Here is a 23533-nt window from a genome sequence, read left to right on the forward strand (position 1 = left end):
GGTTTTCTGTTTTTACTATGAGAACTTAGGTTTCTTGATGCAATATTTGGAGGGAATTTTCAAGCGAGAGTTTTGGAGCAAATCTTTGAGGAATGTGGTGAGTATTTTGCCTCCATTTTCGGAAATTAGGTTTTGAGAAAAGTTAAAGAACTCGATGCTAGTCATGGCATTGTTGTCATCGTCGTCGAGGTCAAAAATGAAGCTTTGGATGATACGTGCAACGACGTTGGTTTGTTGTGGACATGCATCGTGCAATTAACAGCATTGGGGGATATGTGGGGGCCTAGATTCTGGAAATCTCATTAAAAATCATCTATTTCCAGTGACATGCACATGATATACTCATATATATGAGCCAACCCAAAAACTTAGAGCTCACAACTCTCTCTTCGAAATCAGAAAAATGACGTCATCACCTTTGAGTTTTTACATTTTATATGTGGGTCTTTTCATCATTTCGCTTTTGTGCATGATATGCATGGCTTGTGCATGGCCGGTTTATCCTTTTTTGCTCCCAAGATTAAGAAAATAGATCATTTGTGTCTATTTCCCTATTTTTTAAGAAAATCGAGCTTTCTTTATATATAAAACCAATTGACAATATTAAAAAAAAAAAGCCAACTAAATTACTCATTCTAAACAATATCCAATATTATTTTTCCATTCAAATTAACGTAATGTGAATTTCTTTTTCTATATTGATGGCCCTGACATTATTTAAATTATTAACCATTTAGTTTGGTAAAGCTTTAGAGGTTTTTCGTTTTAGTTGTCATAGATCAAAGCTGGTAGGACCGGTTGGGTTGTTACAAAGTATCTGGGCCATAGCTACCTTCAAACTTCAACCCCAACCTTTGGGCGGTTCGATATGGGATCCCAAATTGAAAATAAGATCTCGAATCCCAAACCGAACTTTTTGGGGATGGGAATTTAAAGACTAATCCCGAACCGAAATTTCAGTATTCTAAATTTTCGGAATTCTCGAAATGTTTTTGGTATTTCGGGATTCCCGAATTTGGTGTATCCAAAATCAATAACATATTTAATCACATATCCAAATCTAAATTCCAATTCAAAAGCAACATAGTACAACACACACACAAATCAAATCCAAGTTCAAACCACCACAATTCCTAGTTGCAATTTTATACTAAGACTGCATCGTAAACTTAAATACGAGACAATGTGAAAAGAAGGTCGAGGAATTGAATAAAACCCAGCTTCACATACTCAGTTGATGATGACCAACTAGATTCAATTACTGATAGCAATCCATGACTGAAGTTCAACACATAAATGTAAAATGGACAAATATAGTGAACAGAAACAAAAGTGATAAATACAAATCCAGAAATGAGAGCAACCTTCAAATTCTGGTAGCAGTCCATAATTGCATTGCAGCCTTGCTTTGCTTGTTCCAAGCCCAGAGAGAGAATCGCGCGAGAGTGAGAGAGAGAAGGGTGGCTACATGTGGTGGATGGAGATGGTGAGGTGGGCCGGTGGGTGGGCAGAGTTGAGCTGAGGTTCATCGGTTCCAATTCAAGACAGAGAGAGGGGTGGGTGGCTGAGGGTGAGGGAGGCAGGAAGAGGCTCTGAGGTTCGAAATGAAATGAGAGAATGAGTAGGGCTGGAGCCTGGATGCCCCCAACAAAAGTTGGACGGCCCATATCATTTCTAAACAATCCAACGGTGGCATTAATTCTAACTATAATTAAAATATATAATAATTTATACTTTCGGCTTGGTTTGGGATTCCCGAAAAATTAAATAAGCAATCCCAAATCCTATAACGAATGGTTTGGATTGGTTCGGGATTTGTCCCAAAAATTTCGGAAATTTTGGTTTGGGACTTTTTTAAGGTTTGGTTTGGGATTTTCGGGAATTTTTTCCCACCCTACCCAACCCTAGGGATCACTTTTCCTTTTATACGTTTTTATAATCCGCTGGCTTGTTATTTTCCAATGGAGATGAAACCTATTGTTACGGCACAAAATAGAACACTTTTGTTTGAATTTAGTGTACTTCCCACATTCAAATAGGAAGAAATATTATAACCGAAACAATTACGTAGTTTTAAAACTATTTAGTCACTCAATTAAATGGATTTTTCCTAAATAACTGATATTATCTACCCTAAGGGTGTGGGGAGTGGGCTAAGCATCACAAAAAGGCTAGCAATAATATGGTTAAAATTCGTCTTTGATGAGAATTGAACCTAAAACCTCTCACTTCCAAGTGAAGAGGAATACCTAAACAGGTAAACTAAATTTATAGGAGCCTTAGCCTTCATTCATTCATATAAATACATTTGATTACAAAAATCATACTCGGATACAAAGTTTTCCATCTATATCTTAAATACAAGATAACACATATCACTTACATTTGATTGCTCACTAAACTAACGAGATGAGTTTTTATGAGGACCCTTGTTTAACATCCCCCGACAAACTTGGCCTCGGAGGATGAACGAGTTTGGGGCGACGTTGAAGATGTTCGGCCTTAAGCAGATCCTTAGTTAGCAAGTCAGCTAGCTGATTAATGGAAAGGATGAACTGCAACTGGTGACTACCCAACCCAACTCGTTCACGAACAAAATGTTAATCTAATTCAATATGGTAGTAGAGCATGAAATACGGGGTTTGTTGCCATATAGGTGGTGCTAAGATTGTCACAATACAAGAAGACTGGGTATTGGGCAGCGATGCCTAACTCAAAGAATAAATATGATGATAACACGTAATTTCAGTACAAGCATAAGAGAGTGCTCGGCGCTGCTCGAGTTGGACATGATGTGTTGTTTCTTAGAACACCAAGAAATTAAGTTTATGCCATGATAAATAAGATAACCTGTTGTGGAGTGATGCATATCAACACAACCTGCCCAATCCGCATCGGTCCACGTAGAGATTTGAGAATGAGCATATTGAGGATGTAGTAGCAACCCATGAATGATGATACCCTTTGCATATCACAATATCTGTTTGGCAGATAAGAGATGGGGCAGTTAAGAAGAGGCCATAACTGAGAGACATTATTTACAACGAAAGCTATATCAGGCCGGGTTAATGTAAGGTACTGTAGAAAACAAACCAATGCTAGAAATTTAGTGGGTGAAGAAAGGAATGAGCCTTCGTGAGCTGAGAGAGAGACTTTGGGAGCAACCATGAATGAGCAAGGTTTGCATTCCAACATCTGTGCCCTTTTTAACAAGGCATGGGCATATTTGAGCTGTTAAAGATAAAGACTCGCAAAAGAAGGTTAAACTTGAATTCCCCAAAAGTAACTTAATGGACCCAAATCCCTTAAGTAAAAAATTGATCACAAGGAACGAATGAATTCCTGCAAGATCGTGGGGTGTTGCTAGTGAGGAATATGTCGTCGACATATAAGAGCAACAAGATGGTGTGAGATCCTCAGTGGAAAATGAAGACAGAGTTATCCGTTCAATTCTGGATGAATCCATAATGAAATAAAAACGAACTGAAGTGATGGAACTGTGCCCTTGGCGTTTATTTGAGGCTATAAAGTGTCTTAACAAGACGGCATACATGGCAAGGGTGATGTGGATCAATGCAACATGACAGCTGAGACAAGTAGACCTCCTCCTATAAATAACCATGCAAGAATGCGTTTTTAACATTGAGTTGACAAATATGCCAATGCTTGGTCAGTGTAAGGCCTTAGGACAATTTGGATTGTTACACACTTCACAACACACAACAAGGCTAAAAGTTTCATCATAATCGACCCCAGGCTACTGATGAATGCCCTTCGCCACCAATCGCGCTTTATAGCACTCCTTAGAGTTCCAACATTTAGGGTTTAAGCCTATCGACGATCTTCTTGAAGTGGATCACTATAAGCAGTAATCAACTTTTCATCATTTGCATAAGTAGCGGAACGAAGCTCATAAACTACACGCTTAAGATCTTAAATATGAGGTATGTAACATCCAATCTCATTCTCTGCACTTTCATACTTAACTTGGATCACGTCAAGCCTAGTCTTCAAGTCAACAATCTCTTGGTGAGCGATCTTAAGTTGCAGAGAAGTGGGGGCAGAGATGTTAGACCCCTTCAAAGCGATGAGCTCAGACTCCAACCTCTTGATCTTCTTGGCAGAAGAATAATTTTCAGCTGCCATGGTCTTTGCATCATAGCAAGCAGAGCAATCCTTCTATATTCAGTTGTATGCTTCGCAAAGGAACTTGGGCAAACAACCCCTCTAACGCCATCGACAAGCTTGGCACACATGTCCATGTCTTCAAGAAGATTTAGTTTCAGGCGCGCATAAATCTCAGCATCCTCCCCAAAAACAAGCTTGGTGGATTTCTCACAATAGTCCATGCGAGCAGTCTCCTCTTTCTCAATAGGCGAATCAGTCTCAGCAGCAAGGGGAGTGGGCTTTAGCGCCATTTTAGTGGCAGAGTCCACCTTATCGCTCTTCATAGTGGCAAACATCTCCAAAGGTGAACCAGACTTAGCTCCCGACTGACGTCTTGGTACAAATTTTGGCACTGGGGGCACGACGGAACCTCTACGCTGAGCAATCCTATCATCAATCATACTAGCCACCTTTGGTGTGGTAGGTGTCACCGACTCAAATCTAGCAACCCCATCTTTCTTCCCCTTAGAAAAAGTCAAATTAATCACAAGCTTATCGGTAACAGGTAGACCCTCACAAGCAACTGAGGAAGTCTTCAGCTTTTTCTCAGCTGGCATCTCTTGACTAGGTGGGGAAGATCTCTTCTTTCCACCTTCATTCACAGCAAGCTCCACAATAACGATCGGACAAGCCAATGCCTCCGCCTTGATCCGCATTATTTCCTCTCTCGGAGGCAGTCCATCTTTCTCCCCACGAAGAGGACTAAGCAGCCAATGCCATTCAAGGTACCTAAAAAGGATACCTAGAGAAACATGCACCTTCTTCATATATGGATAAGTCTTGGGAGTTCAGCCGAATTCCGAATCTACATAAGCAGAGGAGGACAACCGATAAATCAGATAGCAGCTCAGCAAAAGTACAAAGCAGTCTATGTACTGGTGATGAAAATCGTCGGAACACGCAGCTTAGGGGAAGAATCAGACTCCCACTTTCCACTTATCTTCAAAATCTCATTGGCCTAGTCATGATCCCCCTTGCTCGAATGATCGAAGAGCCTATGGCGGGATCGTAGTTGCACAACTCATTCAATGTGGCCTTTGTCAAAGAAGTACCAAAATTCATTAACGGTCAAATCCAAGTCGAAGAATTAGCTTAGATTGAGGAATCTCACCACTACACGGACCGCATTTGGAGAACATTAAGCGGGGGCACACTTCATGAAGCAAAGCACTTCTTGGAATAAACCCGGCATGGAAAAAGTAAATCCCAACACGAAGTAGTAGGGGTGAAACTTGATGGCTCTTCGAGCCCCACTACATGGCTCACAGCTGCTACCCTCCTTAACACGCTTCACACGTACCCTAGACGGAATTGCATGCCTATATGCTTAAAGAAAATCTCTAAACAAGACATCAGAGCTAATTTTGAAGTGAGTAGCCTTGAAGTAGCCTACCTTACTCAAAAACCCGTCTTAATGATACAACGGCGGTATGCCATCATCACCCTTGTGGCTTAAAGAATACATGCTCGAGAAAATTCTATAAAGACGCAAGGAAAATTTGTTAGACGGCTAACAAAAAAAAAAGTAATCAGCGCATCAAGCCCTATGGACAAAAAACCAAGTCACGACCCAAACCGCAGGAGCCAAGCAGCTGCACCAGGCCCCACGGCCTAGTTCTTTTTCCTTGGCTCAAAAGCCTCACAACCCAGTCCAAATGGAGGGGGCTAGCGCCCCCACACCTCCATCTCTCTCTCATCTCACCAGCACAGGCCCAAGCCCCGCAGTTCAAAATCCAGCGCCTCTCAATCTTAACCCAAGCTGAGAGGTTTTTTACCTAAGCCGAGCCTAAGCTCACCTTCATGGCCCACGCTGTTGCACCCAAACCTCGGTATGCGCGGAGAGGCCGCTGCACCAAGCAGATACACTACAACAGCCATGTCATGGCTCCTCAACCATTTTTTTAACACATTCTCAACCCTCGTCGAGCTTAATTTCAAGCCCTGAGGCTCCCAAAAATTAAGAAGACAAGAAAAATTAAATTTTTCTTACCTTGGTGTGGCGTGAAGACGAAGAAAGCAACGAAAGACGGTCATTTGCACTGGTAAGTGTAGAAGATTGCCAAAGGAAGGGTAACAAATATCCTCTAGGTTTCTCTCTCTTGTAGGGTAGACTAAATTGCTCTCTGAAGTTGATTTAATCATCTACTTAAGGTAGACTTAAATAGACTTTAGAAGTAATTTATTTCCCTTTCCTAGAAGGATCTAATTTTCAATTAATGAGGGAATCTACATCAAAATAGGAAACAATATTATGTTTCCTAAAGCAAGGGAAAATCTCTACACCTGCTGCTCTTTCCAGCCAGCAGCCCAACATGTGTGGGGGCATTTGTGTAGCAAAAAATAATCAAGAAAATTATGGAGGTGGCACGTGGACTTTTGGGTGAAAATGACAAAATTACCCTCAAGGCACACCAGAATTCCCACGCGCATGCAACAGACAATAACGACTCAATCAAGGAAGAGTCAAAGATGATCAAAATGGTATTTATTCAAATCCCTCTCATCACTCCTCATCAAATCCCCACTCAAAAGGTAACTCCCAATTATCCTATTTAAATTAGGATTAATTGCCAAGTTAATTGCAAGATACTATTTCACATAATATCTTGCAATTAAACTCATAATTCTACCAATAATGGTCGGTCCCTATTTCTCCAAAGAGGGCCGGCCACACCCTATTGTTTGAACCCAAATTTACACCATCGGCCCGTGTAATCAAGGCCGTTGAGTAAGCATAGTTCTCAACTGTTGGATGGAAAAGTGGGGATAATATTATGGTTTTTATCATAATAATTATCTTTTAATATGAATTATCTTGGCATATTCTTAAACAGGATGGATATGATGCAGATTATATCCCCAAGCAAGTGGTACAGTTAAAATTGATTTGGATATATGGCAATGGACGTGCAGATTGAAAAAGCTTGGAGTGGAGATCATCATATGAGATTTGATGATTTTAAAATCATGGTCTTGGATAATGATGGGATAAGGAACCTAGGTAGACTAGGCCTTTTTGCATGGTGATGGATGTTGTCAGATGGGTTTAAAAGCTATTGATGGAGTTTTGAAGATAAGAAGCCTAGGTGGGCTAGGCTTTTTATGAGATGTGATAAGCCTAACTTTTATTAGGTTTGAAAAGTCAAGGAAAAATCCCATAGATCAATTTGAAGGATATGCCTTGGTTTCTGATGCGGATCAAGTTCAGTTCCGCGAATTAGAGTTGCAGTCAGACTCTACACAATTATCTAGTCGTGCCAAGCAAGTACACCAGTCCTATAAATACAGATGCAATGGCAACGAAAAAAGGACCTCCAATTCAACACATAAACTGTCATGCGCAAACTCTTGCTCTACGCGAAACCTCTCAGCAACCTTGAGATTTTTATTTTCTTTTTCACCGACACATCTTCAATTTGGATAAACAACATTGTGAAGGCAACCGGCAAACATCTTAAGTTTGGATAAACAGCACTGTTGCCGTAGAATCAGCCGACCGCGAATCATCTTCAGTTTAGATAAACAGCACTGCGTTGAGGCCGACTGGTTATCTATCCAAGTCTCGATCGAAAAGGATTTTCGAATCCTTATTGGCAGAGGTCATCTCATTAGCCTTCTCGGCGAAGTGAGGTGTTACAGGTTACTACATTCGGCACACTGAAAGCCGAATTTGATATTGAACTTCGCAGAATTAGCAGCCTTGTCTTTAGGCTCTAGAACCCAAAGGCCAAGACGTGTTCCTTCCTCGGCCGCAGTAGCGAGATTCAGAAGTCAGCAGGGCACCCAATGCAACATCAACCCATTTTACTCACCGGCCGAGCTCGGCCGTCAAGTTGGCACTCCCCGCACACAACCGAAGGACGTAGTTAGCTTATTAATTACTCGGTCTACCCGCCACGTAGGTTTGGTAGTTTTTAGGGTCAACATTTTGGCACGCCCAGTGGGACCCAGTGCTAAAACTACGAAGTTCACATGATAAATCAAGATTTCAATTAGGTTCCGTTGGAGATTTGGCACCAAGTAAAGCATTGCTATAAGAAGAAAGCAAAACTCCTTGAGAAGTTGTCTAGAAGATGGGGACAATTTTCCGTTCCAACAACAATCAAATCCCGCCCGAATCATGCATTTACCACCTTTCTGAAATTCTGCTTGAAAGGTTTGTTGCCAAAATACGTGCTTCATGGCAAGCTTATGACTTTGTGATCCTGAGAAAAAAAAAACTCACAACGGCTTTCAAATTTGTAATTTGTTCGGGCAATCCATCGAAATATATACAAAAATGCATCCGCAGGTTGAGAGAGTAAGACATTGCTTTAATATCCAAGGACGAAATCCTGGAGGAGTTCATTAGGTCAGAGGATGAGCAACCAGGAATCACGATTGTTCATGGGGAAACCTTGGAGCTCCCTACCATTGATTTTATAGCATCCAGGACGACGTAAGGCCATCTCTAACCGAGGGCTGGCCAGATGGCTCGTTTTAGCCCTCTGGCCCTCCAAGATTCTCCAAGATATTAATATTTTAATGAACAGTACATGGCCATATTTGCCTCCGTCTCCAACCGAGGGCCAAAGGGCCAGAGGGCTCGTTTTAGCCCTGTCACAAAAAACCGTCTCCAACCGAGGGCCAAACATAATTTATTATTTAAAAACTACAACTAAAATGTTGTTTAAGTTTCATATTGTATAATTTTTATGTTGGTTAATGTTATTTAATGTTGTTTCATATTGTTTAATGTTGTTTCATGTTACTTAATTTAATTTAATGTTGTATAATGGCTTAGGAAGTTATAGGAAAAAAATAGAATTTAAAAAAAATATGAAACAAATTTTGTCAAATAGAAGTTATAGGAAAAAAATGGAATTTAAAAAAAAAATATGAAACAAATTTTGTGAAATAGAAGTTATAGGAAAAAAATGGAATTTAAAAAACAATATGAAATAAATTTTGTGAAATAGAAGTTATAGGAAAAAAATGGAATTTAAAAAAAAATATGAATAAATTTTGTGAAATAGAAGTTATAGGAAAAAAAATATGAAACAAATTTTGTGAAATAGAAGTTATAGGAAAAAAATGGAATTTAAAAAAAATATGAACCAAATTTTGTGAAATAGAAGTTATAGGAAAAAATAGAAGTTATATGAAAAATTTTGTAAATAAAAAATAATAATAATAATGTAAAAAAAATATCAAATCAAATGCAACGGCTAGTAGCCGTTTTATTTGAATTTTTTTTTTAAATCTTGTCGGTTATAACCGACAGGAATACACCATTATTTAGTATATTAAATAATAGCATGTATTCATGTCGGTTATAACCGACAAGAATAACAAAACTATAAAAAAAAAATATAGCCAGCCCGGGGCTGGCTGGCTAGCCGGAAGCAGCCAGCCCTTTGGCCCTTTGAAATTCCGTGGGGCCCTCCCAGATTGTCGAGCCCTCTAACCCTCTGGACCCTTCGGTTGGAGATGGCCTAAAGATCCTCAACCAAATCATCGAGGCGAGCCGTGAGTGGGGCATACACAGAATGAATATATACATAAACCAAATGCAGTTCAACGTCCTTATTATTTTTGTAATGTATCATTGTACCTTACGACATCAAAGAATAATCACATACTATTGTCAACCCAATTTCATATCATGCAATTCTAACTACCAAATTCACAAGACATTCTAATTCAAGTAGCAGTATGATATTTATCATCAATAATTCCTGGAACGATCTTTTATTGTTTTGTATACTATATATACAATCTACAACCCATAATCTAGCCCAATGATCAAATTAAATATTTGAATTGAAATTGGGAAGATTCATGTCTTAGTTTCATCATTAGATGTAGTGATCTTCCTTCTCAAAGAAGGCTAGGGTTTACGTCAGACACAACATATTCTATTCCCAATATCTAGCCACTGCTTTATGAGAATTTTCATATTTTCTAATTATGGCATAAGTAGCTTCTATCTTTAGATTGTTGGAGCAATATTAAAAAATATAAAAAGAATAAAAGAATTTCAATGATAATAATCATAAAGAAAATCACAACATCAATAGTATGCAAGATTAATATAAATAACTAGAGAAAAAGTAAAAAAGACTGGCAAACTTAGAGATTGAGGCTTACATAAATGCAATGTCCTAAAAACAGAATTTCGTCCCTCCTTTTGTGCTTGTAGTTCGGTAGGCGTCTGTCTCCCAGGATTCAACAATTTATAATCCGAAGTTCTTCGTTTGTCATATTTTTTAATATTGCTCCAACACAGACATAAAATTATTATTTGGAACAATCAGAAATATGAATGTATGCAATTTAATAGGGTAGAGACGTAACATTAACCCTATAGAGTGATTCTCATAAAACTAGGGTAATAATATTTACCTCTCGGTCATGTCTGGATAGACATGAAGCGGTGCATAGGGTTTGCTTGACTATAATTTCCTACTGTTATTTGTTTTGTGTTTGATATGAAGAACGAGAGAAACAGAGTGGGAAAACCTATTTCTTAGGAGTAAGAATTAACTCTAATTTTCTATCATCCAATACCAATGGTTTCATGAGCTTATATAGAACAAAATTGCTGCTTTTTAAAGATATGTAACTTTTCATCTATAAGTATATATCATTTATCAAGGGACTGCACCTAAACAACATGATCTTTCTACGAAATACAGTTAACACTATTTTTTATTCAATTACTAGCCGATGAGCACACATTGTAAAAAATTAATATAAAATGTTAACATGACTTAATCGTAACTATTCAAGTATGAGAGGAGAAAAGGAAAAAAAAATTAGGAGGGGAGAGAACGTTCTTCAATTGTGTAGAGGGATAATAGCGGCGGAAATGAAGACAACGTCACTTCACTGAGCGTAAGGACGAGTTGTACAGAAACTCAACTTATTGTAGCGGTGGAAATGCAGACAACGTCACTTTACTGAGCGTAAGGACGAGTTGTACAGAAACTCAACTTATTGTGTAGAGAGATGATAGCGGTGGAAATGGAGACAACGTCACTTCCTTTTTATGTGAATTGTGAGAGAGGGTAGTTGAACTATCCAGCGAAAAGGAATGAGCCACGTCCTCTTCATGAATGCATCTTAACTTTTTCTGCCACATGTAAGTATGTATATGTATACAACACTTCACGTAAAGGGAGTGTGACCATAATATCAGATACACAAACGTCCAAAGCCCTTCAAATAGATTGTTCACCACCTTTCTTTTTCTGTTTATTTTTGGAGTTTCAGAAAATGGGAGTGGAGTCTGTGGAGAGAGAACGCGAAAGCAATGAGGGTACAATCCCAGCTGAGTTCATTAGGTCGGAGAACGAGCAACCGGGAATCACAACCGTTCATGGGAAAGTCTTGGAAGTACCAATAATTGATTTCAGTGACCCTGATGAGGAAAAGCTGATCGTCCAAATTACTGAGGCCAGCTCCAACTGGGGCATGTACCAGATAGTGAACCACGACATTCCCAGCGAGGTCATAAGCAAATTGCAGGCTGTTGGGAAGGAGTTTTTTGAGCTTCCACAGGAGGAAAAGGAGGCTTATGCTAAGCCTCCGGACTCCGGCTCAATTGAAGGCTATGGGACAAAGCTCTTCAAGGAAATTTCTGAAGGCGATACTACGAAGAAAGGGTGGGTGGACAATCTGTTCAATAAGATTTGGCCTCCATCTGTTGTTAATTACCAGTTCTGGCCTAAGAACCCACCTTCTTACAGGTTAGTCACACTTTGTTTTCAGTGCCAATTACTTTTATTTAGACATATAAAACTGCACATTCAGTGATCCACTCTTGTTGTCGTTCCAATTTTATCAAAATTACATAGAACCACACTCTTTAAATGTGGTTTACATTTATTTTATTCTTTTAGTTTGGGTTTTGTATATTTTTTCTGTGATAATTTTTTCATTTCGTGGTCGTTTTTCGATGTACTTTTTTCCAACGTTATTAATTATGTATTTTATGACCAATTTTCCAAGGTTATTATTACAGAGAACTTTAATGAAAGGACTACATTTTTACTTTAAAAAATTAATTCTGGTACTATTTACTTACAACACATTTTTAACACATTTTTATCATTTTCGTTAAAATTCAAAGTTTTCAAGTCATTTTCATTATTTTTTCTTATTATTATATGAAACATATAATTAAGAATAATATTGCAAGTGGCCCACTATTACAGTGACAAAAAGAGTGTTTGTTCTTACATTACGGTGCTTGTTCAAATCACATCAATTTCTTAATCTAACATTGCTGTCAAATATTGCTGTCAAATATGTAATATTAGTGCCACTTAGAACCTCAATTTAGTTGTATTTCTCTTCACTTGTAAATGTAAGGTTTTACAATTAGTATTTTAAATTTTCATTTGGCACTCCAAATATTTTATAATTAGAAAAAAAAATATACTTGTGAAGAAGTGTATAGAAGTGTATAATGAGACATTTTTTTTTTGTCAAATTAGAATGAGATTGAAATACTAATAACAATTCTAAATATATATAATATATTTTAGAACTCGTTTGGAAATACTTTTAAAATAACTTAAAGCGCTTTCTATGAAATTGATTTTGGGTTATAAGTGCTTTTTGATAGAATCATCAGATATGTGCTTTTTTCAGGAAGTTCATAAAATTATTTTTTAGGGATTCTCTTGAATTTTTATAAATGATTGATTTCAAAAAAATATTTTCACAAAAAATATTTTAATCATTTCAAAAGCATTTTGATACGAGCACTTTGAATTGTGATTATATATTAAGCAACAAGAAAATTTCAATTAAGCAAGATTCATTGTTCACTGAAATACACCGTGGTCGTTGTCGAAATGATGTATGTACTTACATTATTAATTGGTAAGGTAAATTATATTTTATCATGTTAAGTTTGAGATTACAATCTCATACAAAATATTTAAAACATTTATATTTCACAACATTTATATTTCACGAATTATTTCATTTCAATTTTATACCTCAGTCGTAATTTTTGTTAAGATCAGTTATCTGCCGATTAGGACATCATGGGCCCCATAAAATTTGTCAGGATAAAAGTTGAGAAAAAAACGAAGAAGGAAATAATATGGTAAAAATATTTTTTTAACTTAAAAAAACGAAAAAAAGCAAAATTTTTGTTAAGTTCTCAGTTATCTGCCGATTAGGACATCATGGGCCCCATAAAATTTGTCACATTGGATAAAAGTTGAGAAAAAAACAAAGAAGAAAATAATATGGTAAAAATATTTTTTTTTAACTTAAAAAAACGAAAAAAAGCAAAATTTCATCTTCTCGAGCAAGTTTCCGCCGTTCATCCTTACCCTCCTTCCCCCCTCCGTCTGTCCCGCTCCCTTCACCTTCACCACGAAAACCACATCACACAGCCTGCAAATCCAGAGCTCCTCCAAAACCTTGAAACCCACCCCAAACAAATCAAAATTCCAAATTTCCAGTGTAAATTACGAAATTAAGAAAGGTATATGGTGATTCTTATTTCTGAATTTCTAATTGATGAGTTTACGGCGAAGCGAAGATGGCGATTTCTAAACCGACAAGCGAGTCAACTCAGTGAGCAAAGTGAAGATGCGAGCAAGCCAACTCTGAACGAGTCGACCATCAAAGGCTACCTGCACGTCATGATTAGCAGTAGATCCATCAGTGGCGTCTTCAATATTTTTTTTCTTCGAACTCCTGCCTGCCCACATCCCGCTCCAGATCCGTCGATCTCCATCCCAGAAGCCAAAAACTGAAAAAGTTCCCAAAATCACACACTCAAAACAAAAACAGAGAAATCCCAAAATTTTCCTGCACATTCTCTCATTTTTCCTCTAACCAAACACATCATGTTATCTTTCCCAAACAATATCTAGAGCCTAATCCACCCATTCCACTTCAAATACTCACAAACCCAGCAAAACCAAGAAACCAAAAACTAAAAAAATTCAAAATTACCAATTGAGGAAAACGCTGAGATTGGGGGCGGGGTTCTGCATTTGCAGAAGTTTGGGTGGGAATGGCGGTGAAGTGAAAGATTTAGGGCTCTTTTTTTTTTTTATCCTTTTCTACTTTTTAAGTTTTAATCATAAATATTTTGTTAATTAAATATTTTTATAGCTGTTTGGCCATCTGGTAGAAGTTTGGGAGCCACGGCAACATAAATGTGAAATTTATTTTTGTTATATTATCATTTAATAGTTAATTTAACAGATTTTTAACAGTTTATGAAATTAAAGTGAAATAATAGTATATGTATGATATTGAAAAGTTTTAAAGATGTATGAGATTACAATTGCAAACTTAAATCTTCTTTCAACAGTAATAGAGCAAATGGAAATAATTAATAATTAACTATTTAAAATTTGATGGGGTGCAGGGAAGCTAATGAAGAGTATGCTAAGCATTTGCACAACGTGGTGGAAAAGCTATTTAGGCTGCTATCTTTAGGGTTAGGGCTTGAAGGACAAGAGTTAAAGAAGGCTGCCGGTGGTGATAACTTAGAGTACCTTCTCAAAATTAACTACTACCCACCATGTCCTCGCCCTGATCTTGCCCTTGGAGTGGTGGCTCACACCGACATGTCCACCGTCACCATTCTCGTCCCCAACGATGTTCAGGGCCTCCAGGCTTGCAAAGATGGCCGGTGGTACGACGTTAAGTACATCCCTAATGCCCTTGTCATCCACATTGGTGATCAGATGGAGGTACATATTGATAAACTACTTACGGTAACCCACCTAATCATAATATGCATGTTGCTCCTTAATACAACAACAAAAAAAGAAAAACAGACAAACAAACCTTTAATTAACACTTTAGGATTATTCATTCATTTATGAGTAAGAGGTTTTAAATTTAAATGTTGTAAATGACGAGTTTAATACCGATTTATTCCTCCACTTTTAATGTATAAATATATCAGTATAAAAAATACACCTTCAATCCATAATCTAAAGAAGTTTTAGGCTTCTAATTTTAAATCCCAAATAAAATTCATATGCAGAAAACTGCAAGATAAAATATTTAGAGTTCCGCAACACCTTTTATAAATACAGTTAGAAGACCATCATGTATTACGGTGCTCCTGCATTATTGTAGTTAATGGTCCCAAATTTTTGTTATATCATTGCATGCATTTATGAGTGACTCACCAAACTTGAGAAATTTTTCAGTGTGGCTAGAAGACGGTTCGGTATATTAAGTATTATAATATAAATGGTTAAAAAAAAAATTTAAGTATCAAACCACTTGTATCATCATATTTTGTATACCGAGTTTTATTTTCGGCACAATGAAAACCCTTCATCAAACCTCCTTTTCTAATCACTAATTTAATTAATTGTGGTGACGTAGATAATGAGCAATGGAAAGTACACGAGTGTCCTGCACAGAACCACTGTGAACAAGGATAAGACAAGAATCTCATGGCCTGTGTTCTTGGAGCCGCCAGCAGACCACGTCGTGGGTCCTCATCCACAGCTTGTGAACGCCGTTAATCAACCAAAGTACAAGACCAAGAAGTACGGCGACTATGTTTACTGTAAGATTAACAAGCTTCCCCAATAAATAAACAATAAGCCCCAGAATAAATAAATATTATGAAGTGGGTGGTTTTGTTTATTTTTCTTCTCCATCTTTTTTTGTTGGTAAAGTTGTGAGTGGTGTGGAAGTGGGTGGCTTTGTCTATTTTTCTTTTTCTTTTTTTTTTTGTTGGTGAAGTTGTGAGGGGTGTGTACCTTATTAATATGAAATAAGTGTTTGAATTTGTGTTCCAGGTTCAAACTATTTCTTGACCTTTTAGTGTTAATCAATGTAAGATTTCTTTTGTGCTAAAAAAAAAAATTATTCGAATCAAAAGGTGATGAGCGAAATCGTACTCAGTTATATTTGATTGTGGAAGATGAGATTCGGTTTCAACATTCTTATTCCTCTAATTCACAATATGTTTATGATTAAGACCTCGTTTGGTGTCTAGGATTATATTAGACTGAATAGCCACTATATTGAATAAATGTTGAACGAACAATGAAAAATTTGTATCCAACTTAAAACTAGAAGATGGATTAATTCATATAGGAAACTTATCCATTCTAATTTCCTCTCAAATGGTTAGATTAGAAGGATAAGTTTCCTTCATATCTAATCCTGTTTTAATGTACTCTAAATGAAAAATCATTTACCTCTACCTCCGGTATTCATAGGATTTTATGAATTGTCCAATCTATTACAGTTGTAGACACAACAAAGGTTAACGATTTTCAGTGGACGCGGAGGCAACAAGTTCAGTTGAATAGCGTAATGAGTTTAAGGTTACAGAAGCATTCACCAACTTTGTCAAACGATACCTAAGAAATAAAGAATATAAAAAAAAATTTAACTTAGAACTTCAAATACAAAAAAATATATTTTAATTAATTGAATTACAAGTTTTTTTTTTTTTTTTGGAAACAATTTACAAGTTGTTTGTAAAACATGTATCTATATATATATAAAGTGAGCACCCTATAAGGATGAAACATTCAAAATACCATAGATTGCCCTTTAAGAATTTCAAGAATTACAAATGAACCAAAAAAAGTTTAATTGATTCACCACTTTTTAATTTTCAATGAATATAAATTTAAAACTTTAGAAACATATAAATTAGCTATTTAAATAAAAAAAATTAAAAAACGAAACATGATCTAATATAAAAAGACCAATTGCCACGTGCATATGCGTGTGGCAAAAAACTAGTCAGTTTTAAATTCACAACTTTTGAGTCAATTTAAAATAAATTTGTTTTAGCTTTAGAAGGAATGAAAATTTACTTTGATAATTATTCAGGTCATCACTTAACGTTGATGGTCTAATACATGTTCAATTTTCGAACGGTACGTAACTATTGATATATTTTAAAATGTTTGGACCGATTTAGAATTATTCCAAAGTGGTTAGGTTTCATGTTTTTGCTTCATTTTTTTTAATGATTTTTAATAAAAATATAAATTAGATATTTAAATAAAAAAATTTTTAAAAACGAAACATGTTCTAATATAAAAAGGTCAATTAACACGCAAGAGGCTAGTAGTTTAGAATGTGTAATCTATTAAAAAAAGTTATGCTTACACGAGAAGAAAGAAAGTGAGGAGACGAGTTTGATTGTACTAGACAATATTGTAGTGGAGGTGTCATATCCCAGAACCACTTTTGCAGTAGGTAATCACGTGGTGGTTAGTTGGGAGAAAAGACTAAACTTGTTTGGATTTGTTTTTAAAATAATTAAAAGTATTTTTGGTAAAAATATTTTTGAAACTAATCTTTAATAAAAATTCAAGTGAATCTTGAAAAAATATTTTAAGTGTTTCCTGCAAGAAGTACATATCTGGTGCTTTTTCAAAAAAGCACTTAAAGTGTTTTTAGAACTCAAAATCAATTTCATCAAAAACGTTTTCAATCATTTTAAAAGAATATCCAAACGAGTCCTAAATATTTCAACAACCAAACTACTTTTAAGAAAATGGTGTAATTATAAATTTCCATTTAGAGTTGACGTGTGGGGCTTTTTTTTCTTTTCTTTTTTGATACAGAAGTTTAAGGATTATCAAAAAGAGTATTTATTAAATATAGCCAAAAATTAACTCTTAATTTCAAAAATATTACTTTTTATAAAAACTTTCAAATATATCCAAAATTTCACTTAAATAGACACAAATACCCTCAAATTTAGCAATTAAATAAATTAAAGGATTTTTTAGCTACTGTCGCCTTAAGCTCCGGTCCAACTTCACCTTTGCTTCTACTCTCCACCACCACAACCCTATCCCCTTCGACCCCCTTCTCATCGACATTGAACATCATCGCGGTTACCACAAGTGGGAGCCGCATAATTTCAATCATGCCTTCAACACTTTTTTTTATTTTTTATTTTTTATACTAATATCATTTTTAGTTTTAAATATAAAAATAGTTTTTAAAGTTAATCCACATGTCCTTATATGATTGTATTTGTGAGACTCACATGTCACCTCATCATCACACTAACAGAGCAATTGACATATTTTTCATGAAAAAACTAAAATGATCAAGATGGACAAATTCAAAGAAAGACAAAAATGATTCACGATAGACAAATTCAAGAACATTACTATTGATTATCATTAATTTTTAAGGACCAGATTAAGGAGTTATGTCAATATCACGAATTATTTTGGCTAAAAAGCCTTTAATTTATTTGATTGTTAAATTTGACGGTATTTGTGTCTATTCAGGTGAAATTTTGGATATATGTGAAAGGTTTTATAAAAAAAATGATATTTTTAAAATTAAGGGTTAATTTTTGGTTATATTTGTTAAATACTCGATTAAAAGACTCTAACTTTTTTTTACTATTTAATATTACAGTCTAGTTATATTTTTATATATTTATTATTGAGGCTTATAATCTCGCAAGTGAATAGTTCAAACTAAATAATTACGGTTATATTTTTTTCACCTATAAAAGAAGTCATATGTGACATCCCGTCCCAAAATTTACATTTTTGTTAATTTTTATAATGTTTATAATTTTTTATCATTTAGTTATTTTTTTAAGAGGAAGAAGAGGAGAAGAAGTGGGGGGAACGAGATAAGGAAGAAAAAAAAAGGAAAGGGCTATTGCCTAATGAGAGAGATGAGGGAGAGAGGGTAGACGAATGGGTAGAGGAGAAAGGAGGAGGTGACCAACCAGAGAAGGGGGAAAGGAGGGAAAGGAGGGAGAAGAAAATGAAAGGGGTTTCCCCTTGACCCGCTCCACTCGACAAGCACCACGGCCAAATTCGGCCATTTTTCTGACGATTCAAACCTTCCCACTACCTGCAACCTACTCCATAACCTTCCCTCTTCCTTTTCCATCCAAAATTAGAAGGAAGTTGGTGGTAATTTTAGGAAAAAAATCACACCAATGGGTGCTATGGTTCTTGGTCGAGATTCAACAAATTCTTAAATGATTTCATCAAATCACCACCAACAACAAGTTTGGGGGTGTCAGAGTTGCTATAGAGCCGAATTGAGGACACCCAAAACTAGGGTTTCCAACGGGTTTTAGCAAAATTGGGGCTCTTCTAAGTCAAATTGGACTTGGCTACAGGCGACGATGGTTCGTGATGTCTTGACATGCGTGCTAGGGAGTCGTGGCATAGACCTCAGGTGAGTGGGTCTTTTCCATTCTATCGTGTATTATATATATATATATATATATATGATTGACAATTCCATAAATGTTTATAAATCAATTATTGCTTATGATTAATGTGAATGCTTTGAAGTACTATTGTGAACTACAAATGGTTTGATCCTTGTTTAGGGTACGTAGGCAGTCTAACGAGACGTTAGATGCAGCCATTCAATATTTGAAACAAAACCTTGCTTGGGAATTGAACAATGTGAAGGAAATTGGTGAAAATATGAGATTTAACCTTATGTTTTTAGTAATTGAATGTTGGTCAAAATCAATGTGGAAGGAATCAAGAAACTGAAATAAGGAAACGTAAGTAATGATAGTTAATTAAACTAGTGTTTAGTTGGACTTATCCCTGATAATTATTTCCCAAAATAAATAATTCGGGAGTAGGGCGTTATAGATTGTCATTTTACCCCACATTATATATATATATATGTGTGTGTGTGTGTGTGTGTGTGTGTGTGTGTGTGTGTGTGTGTGTGTGTGTGTATGTGTGTGTGTGTATTGGAAAAATACTATGATATGGTTCAGTTTTAGATTTGCATTATGGCATATCCATGTGTACATTACATGCACAAAATTATTATGAAAGTTTTGAAGTGCAGAGATGAACTCGGAATACACAGGTAAGTTCAGGTGAGTTAATGATATTAGTTGAAATGAGTGAGTTATGGCATGATCACATTATGTGTTAGGCGACTCCGACATTGTCGTACAAGTTGCCTATGAGTTGTATATGTCACATGAGATGCATTTAGAGCTCATAAACCTGCACCCCGGTGTTAGTGCTCTCTCCCGTGGCCAGTGCACAGTCCTTCATGTAATGTTCACCTCCCGCACCTTACGTTCACCTGGGATCCAAGGTAGGTGCATAAGCCTGTCGTACAAACCATTATAGGTGGTTCCAACTCATAGGTGAATCGCGATTATTCGCAGAGTCTTCACGTGATTGTAGCACTTGAACGTATTTATTTACACCCAGTTATGTCGTACAGACCACCTTAGGTGGTTCCGACTCGTGTGCAGGTATACTTATTGAGCTATGGATAAGTCGTACATGTCACTATAGGTGACTCCCGACTTATTAGCTAGCATATGTGATGAGATATGGATAAGTCGTACAGGTCACTAGAGGTGACTCCCGACTTATGAGCTAGCATATGTGATGAGATATGGATAAGTCGTACATGTCACTATAGGTGACTTCAGACTTATGAGCTAGCACATGTGATGAGATATGGATAAGTCGTACAGGTCACTATAGGCGACTCCCGACTTATGAGCTAACATATGTGATGAGATATGTATAAGTCGTATATGTCACTATATGTGACTCCCGACTTATGAGCTAGCACATGTGATGAGATATGGATAAGTCGTATGGATAAGTCGTACATGTCACTATAGGTGACTCCTGGCTTATGAGTTAGCATATGTGATGAGATATGGATAAGTCGTACACGTCACTATAGGTGACTCCCGACTTATGAGCTAGCACATGTGATGAGATATGGATAAGTCGTACAGGTCAATATAGGTGACTCCGACTTACGAGTTAACATTGATTGATGAGATATATGTGCAGTCGTATAGGTCACCATAGGTGACTTCGACTTGCGTGCTAGTATGGGTTATTAATCACTTGATTATTGATATTGTTGATGAGATGCTGTGTTGTGGTATAATTATGGTTTACTGTTGATATACTTTTGATTTCACATTGACACATGGTATGATTTTCTGGAAACTATACAGGTGTTGCAGCGAAGGGTTATAATGCTTTAGATGGTTTCTATTAAAATTTCATTTCTAGGGCCACTCACCCTTGTTTTGTTTTCACCCTCTAGGTTTTATTAGTTGAGCTTTCTTATAGTCGAAGATTCGTGGCGATTCTTAGTATTGGAGATTCTATCGAGGGTACGATTCTTAATCCACTCTACTGTACTTACTTATGCTCTAACGTCACGTGTGAAGTGGGTTCCTTCCTGCTTACCAGTGCACTCTGGTAATTAGGCACTCTTAGGTTTAAATTTATTCACATTTTTTCCACATCATCACACTTTATGGTTTCGTCACCTTCCAGGTGTCGGCCAGCGCAACTCGATTCGGAGTCCTAGTGGACATTCTGGGTCAGAATGTGTCATCATATGTTTAAATCTCGTGAATGAATATTTTAAACTAATTATTACCATTGACTTATTAAATCGGTTCCGGTGGTTTGGACATGTGCAAAGAAGGCCTACTGACGCTCCGGTTCGAAAATGTGACTACGGGACAGAGGTTCAGGGCCGAAGGAGTAGAGGAAGACCTAGGAAAACTTTGGAAGAGACCCTAAGAAAAGACTTGAGTACTTGGATCTAACGGAGGACATGACACAAATGAGCGCAATGGCGTTCTAGGATTCATATAGCCGACCCCACTTAGTGGGAAAAGGCTTTGTTGTTGTTGTATTACCATTGACTTATTATATGACTTAACTTTATCTTCATCCTCTTTATTAAAAATATATTATTGTAATGTTTTCTTTGAAAAAAGTCATGTTTCTTTGTTTTCAAATCACAATTTGAATATAATATGGCAGCAAGTGCAATTAGTGTCATAATTTATCTTTGCTTATAATGGATGAATTCTTATCTCAATTCTGTTGAAAGATTACAAAAAATTATGAAGCTATCGAGTGAAATGTAAAACTAGAAGATGGATTAATTCATTTAGGAAACTTATCCATTCCAATTTCCTCTCAAATGGTTAGATTAGAAGGATAAGTTTCATTCATATCTAATCTTGTTTTAGTGTACTTTAAATGAAAAATCATTTACCTCTACCTTTAGTATTCATAGGATTTTATGAATTGTCCAATCTATTACAGTTGTAGACACAACGAAGGTTACCGACTCTCGATGGACGCGGACTCAACAAGTTCAGTCGAATAGAGTAACGAGTTTAAGGTTACAGAAGCGTTCACCAACTTTGTCAAACGATACCTAAGAAATAAAGAATATAAAAAAAATTTAAACTCAGAACTTCAAATACAAAAATATATATTTTAATTAATTGAATTACAAGTTGTTTTTTTTTTTTTTTTTTTGGAAACAATTTACAAGTTGTTTGTAAAACATTTATAGTTTAGAATGCGTAATTTATTAAAAAAGTTATACATACACAAGAAAAGAAAGAAAATGAGGAGACGAGTTTGATTGTACTAGACAATATAATTGAATATCAAAGTGCGCAACGAACAAGACTAACAAAATAAGAATATTATTAAATAAACGAGAATGCCGAAACGGCTACAAAACCCTAAGAGACTACATTGTGAATGACCTGCTATTCATGCTAAACTATAAGCTATATTTATAGAGAGCAATACCTAGAAATCCTAATTCGTATGGGCTAGGCCCATATACTAACTAACAAGCAAACTCAACTAATTATAATATACTAATATTTTTCAACACCCCCGGTCAAACTCATGGCGGTATACGACATGAGTTTGCAAACAAGCAGATGCAAACTGACAGACATGCAAACTTGACTAGACTTGACTTGAGTTGACTGGAGAACTTGCGAACTTGACTTGACTTAACTTGATTGGCGAACTTGCGAACTTGACTTAACTTGACTTGACTTGACTTGATTCTTGATTCTTGATTCTAGTTCAAACTGGCTAACTTGACTTGATTCTTGATTCTTGTTCAAACTGGCTAGTGTTGAGAGTATGAAAAGAACCCGTCACTAAACGGACGAGATTTTCATATCTCAATTGGAGCAAGAAACGAACAAAAACAAGGTTCTATCACTCAAGTGGTCACAAGTCTAAACACTTGAGTGACAGACAAACAAACTCGCAACACTTATCCGTGTGGGCCTTAAAAAACTTCAAACCAAAAATGCCCATCATTTCCCAGCCAATTCTTTCTCATTGCCCGTGTGGGCCATACAAAAATCAAACAGTTTTTTTTTTTTTTGTCTTTTTTCAACACTTTGATCAAAGTAAAAGTCCGTCTGATCAAAATATATTGTCATCATCATACAATACTTGGATTCATCATAATTGAAGACATGGGATCATACAATACTTGGATTCATCAGAATTGAAGACAGGGGCCAACAGAGTAGCCTCGAACAACAGCAGTTCCTCGGACCGACAACCTGGAT

General features: G+C 36.3%; 1 protein-coding gene and 1 long non-coding RNA gene across 2 annotated transcripts; both read left to right on the top strand.

Moving 5' to 3' along the window:
- The first annotated feature begins 11354 nt into the window (after positions 1 to 11354).
- FLS (flavonol synthase/flavanone 3-hydroxylase) lies at positions 11355 to 15968 on the top strand. Its single transcript, NM_001319250.1, is given in 3 exon segments — positions 11355 to 11897; positions 14552 to 14879; positions 15529 to 15968. Coding segments are annotated over 3 exon segments (1014 nt in total). The 5' UTR covers positions 11355 to 11424; the 3' UTR covers positions 15742 to 15968.
- Positions 15969 to 18798: 2830 nt separating this feature from the next.
- Positions 18799 to 21863, top strand: LOC114826360 (uncharacterized). Its single transcript, XR_003775172.2, has 3 exons — positions 18799 to 19341; positions 21223 to 21292; positions 21613 to 21863. It is a non-coding gene; the product is annotated as an uncharacterized lncRNA (long non-coding RNA).
- Positions 21864 to 23533: the final 1670 nt, after the last annotated feature.

Source organism: Malus domestica, chromosome 08 (assembly GCF_042453785.1).
Source record: "Malus domestica chromosome 08, GDT2T_hap1".
Lineage (NCBI taxonomy): Eukaryota > Viridiplantae > Streptophyta > Magnoliopsida > Rosales > Rosaceae > Malus > Malus domestica.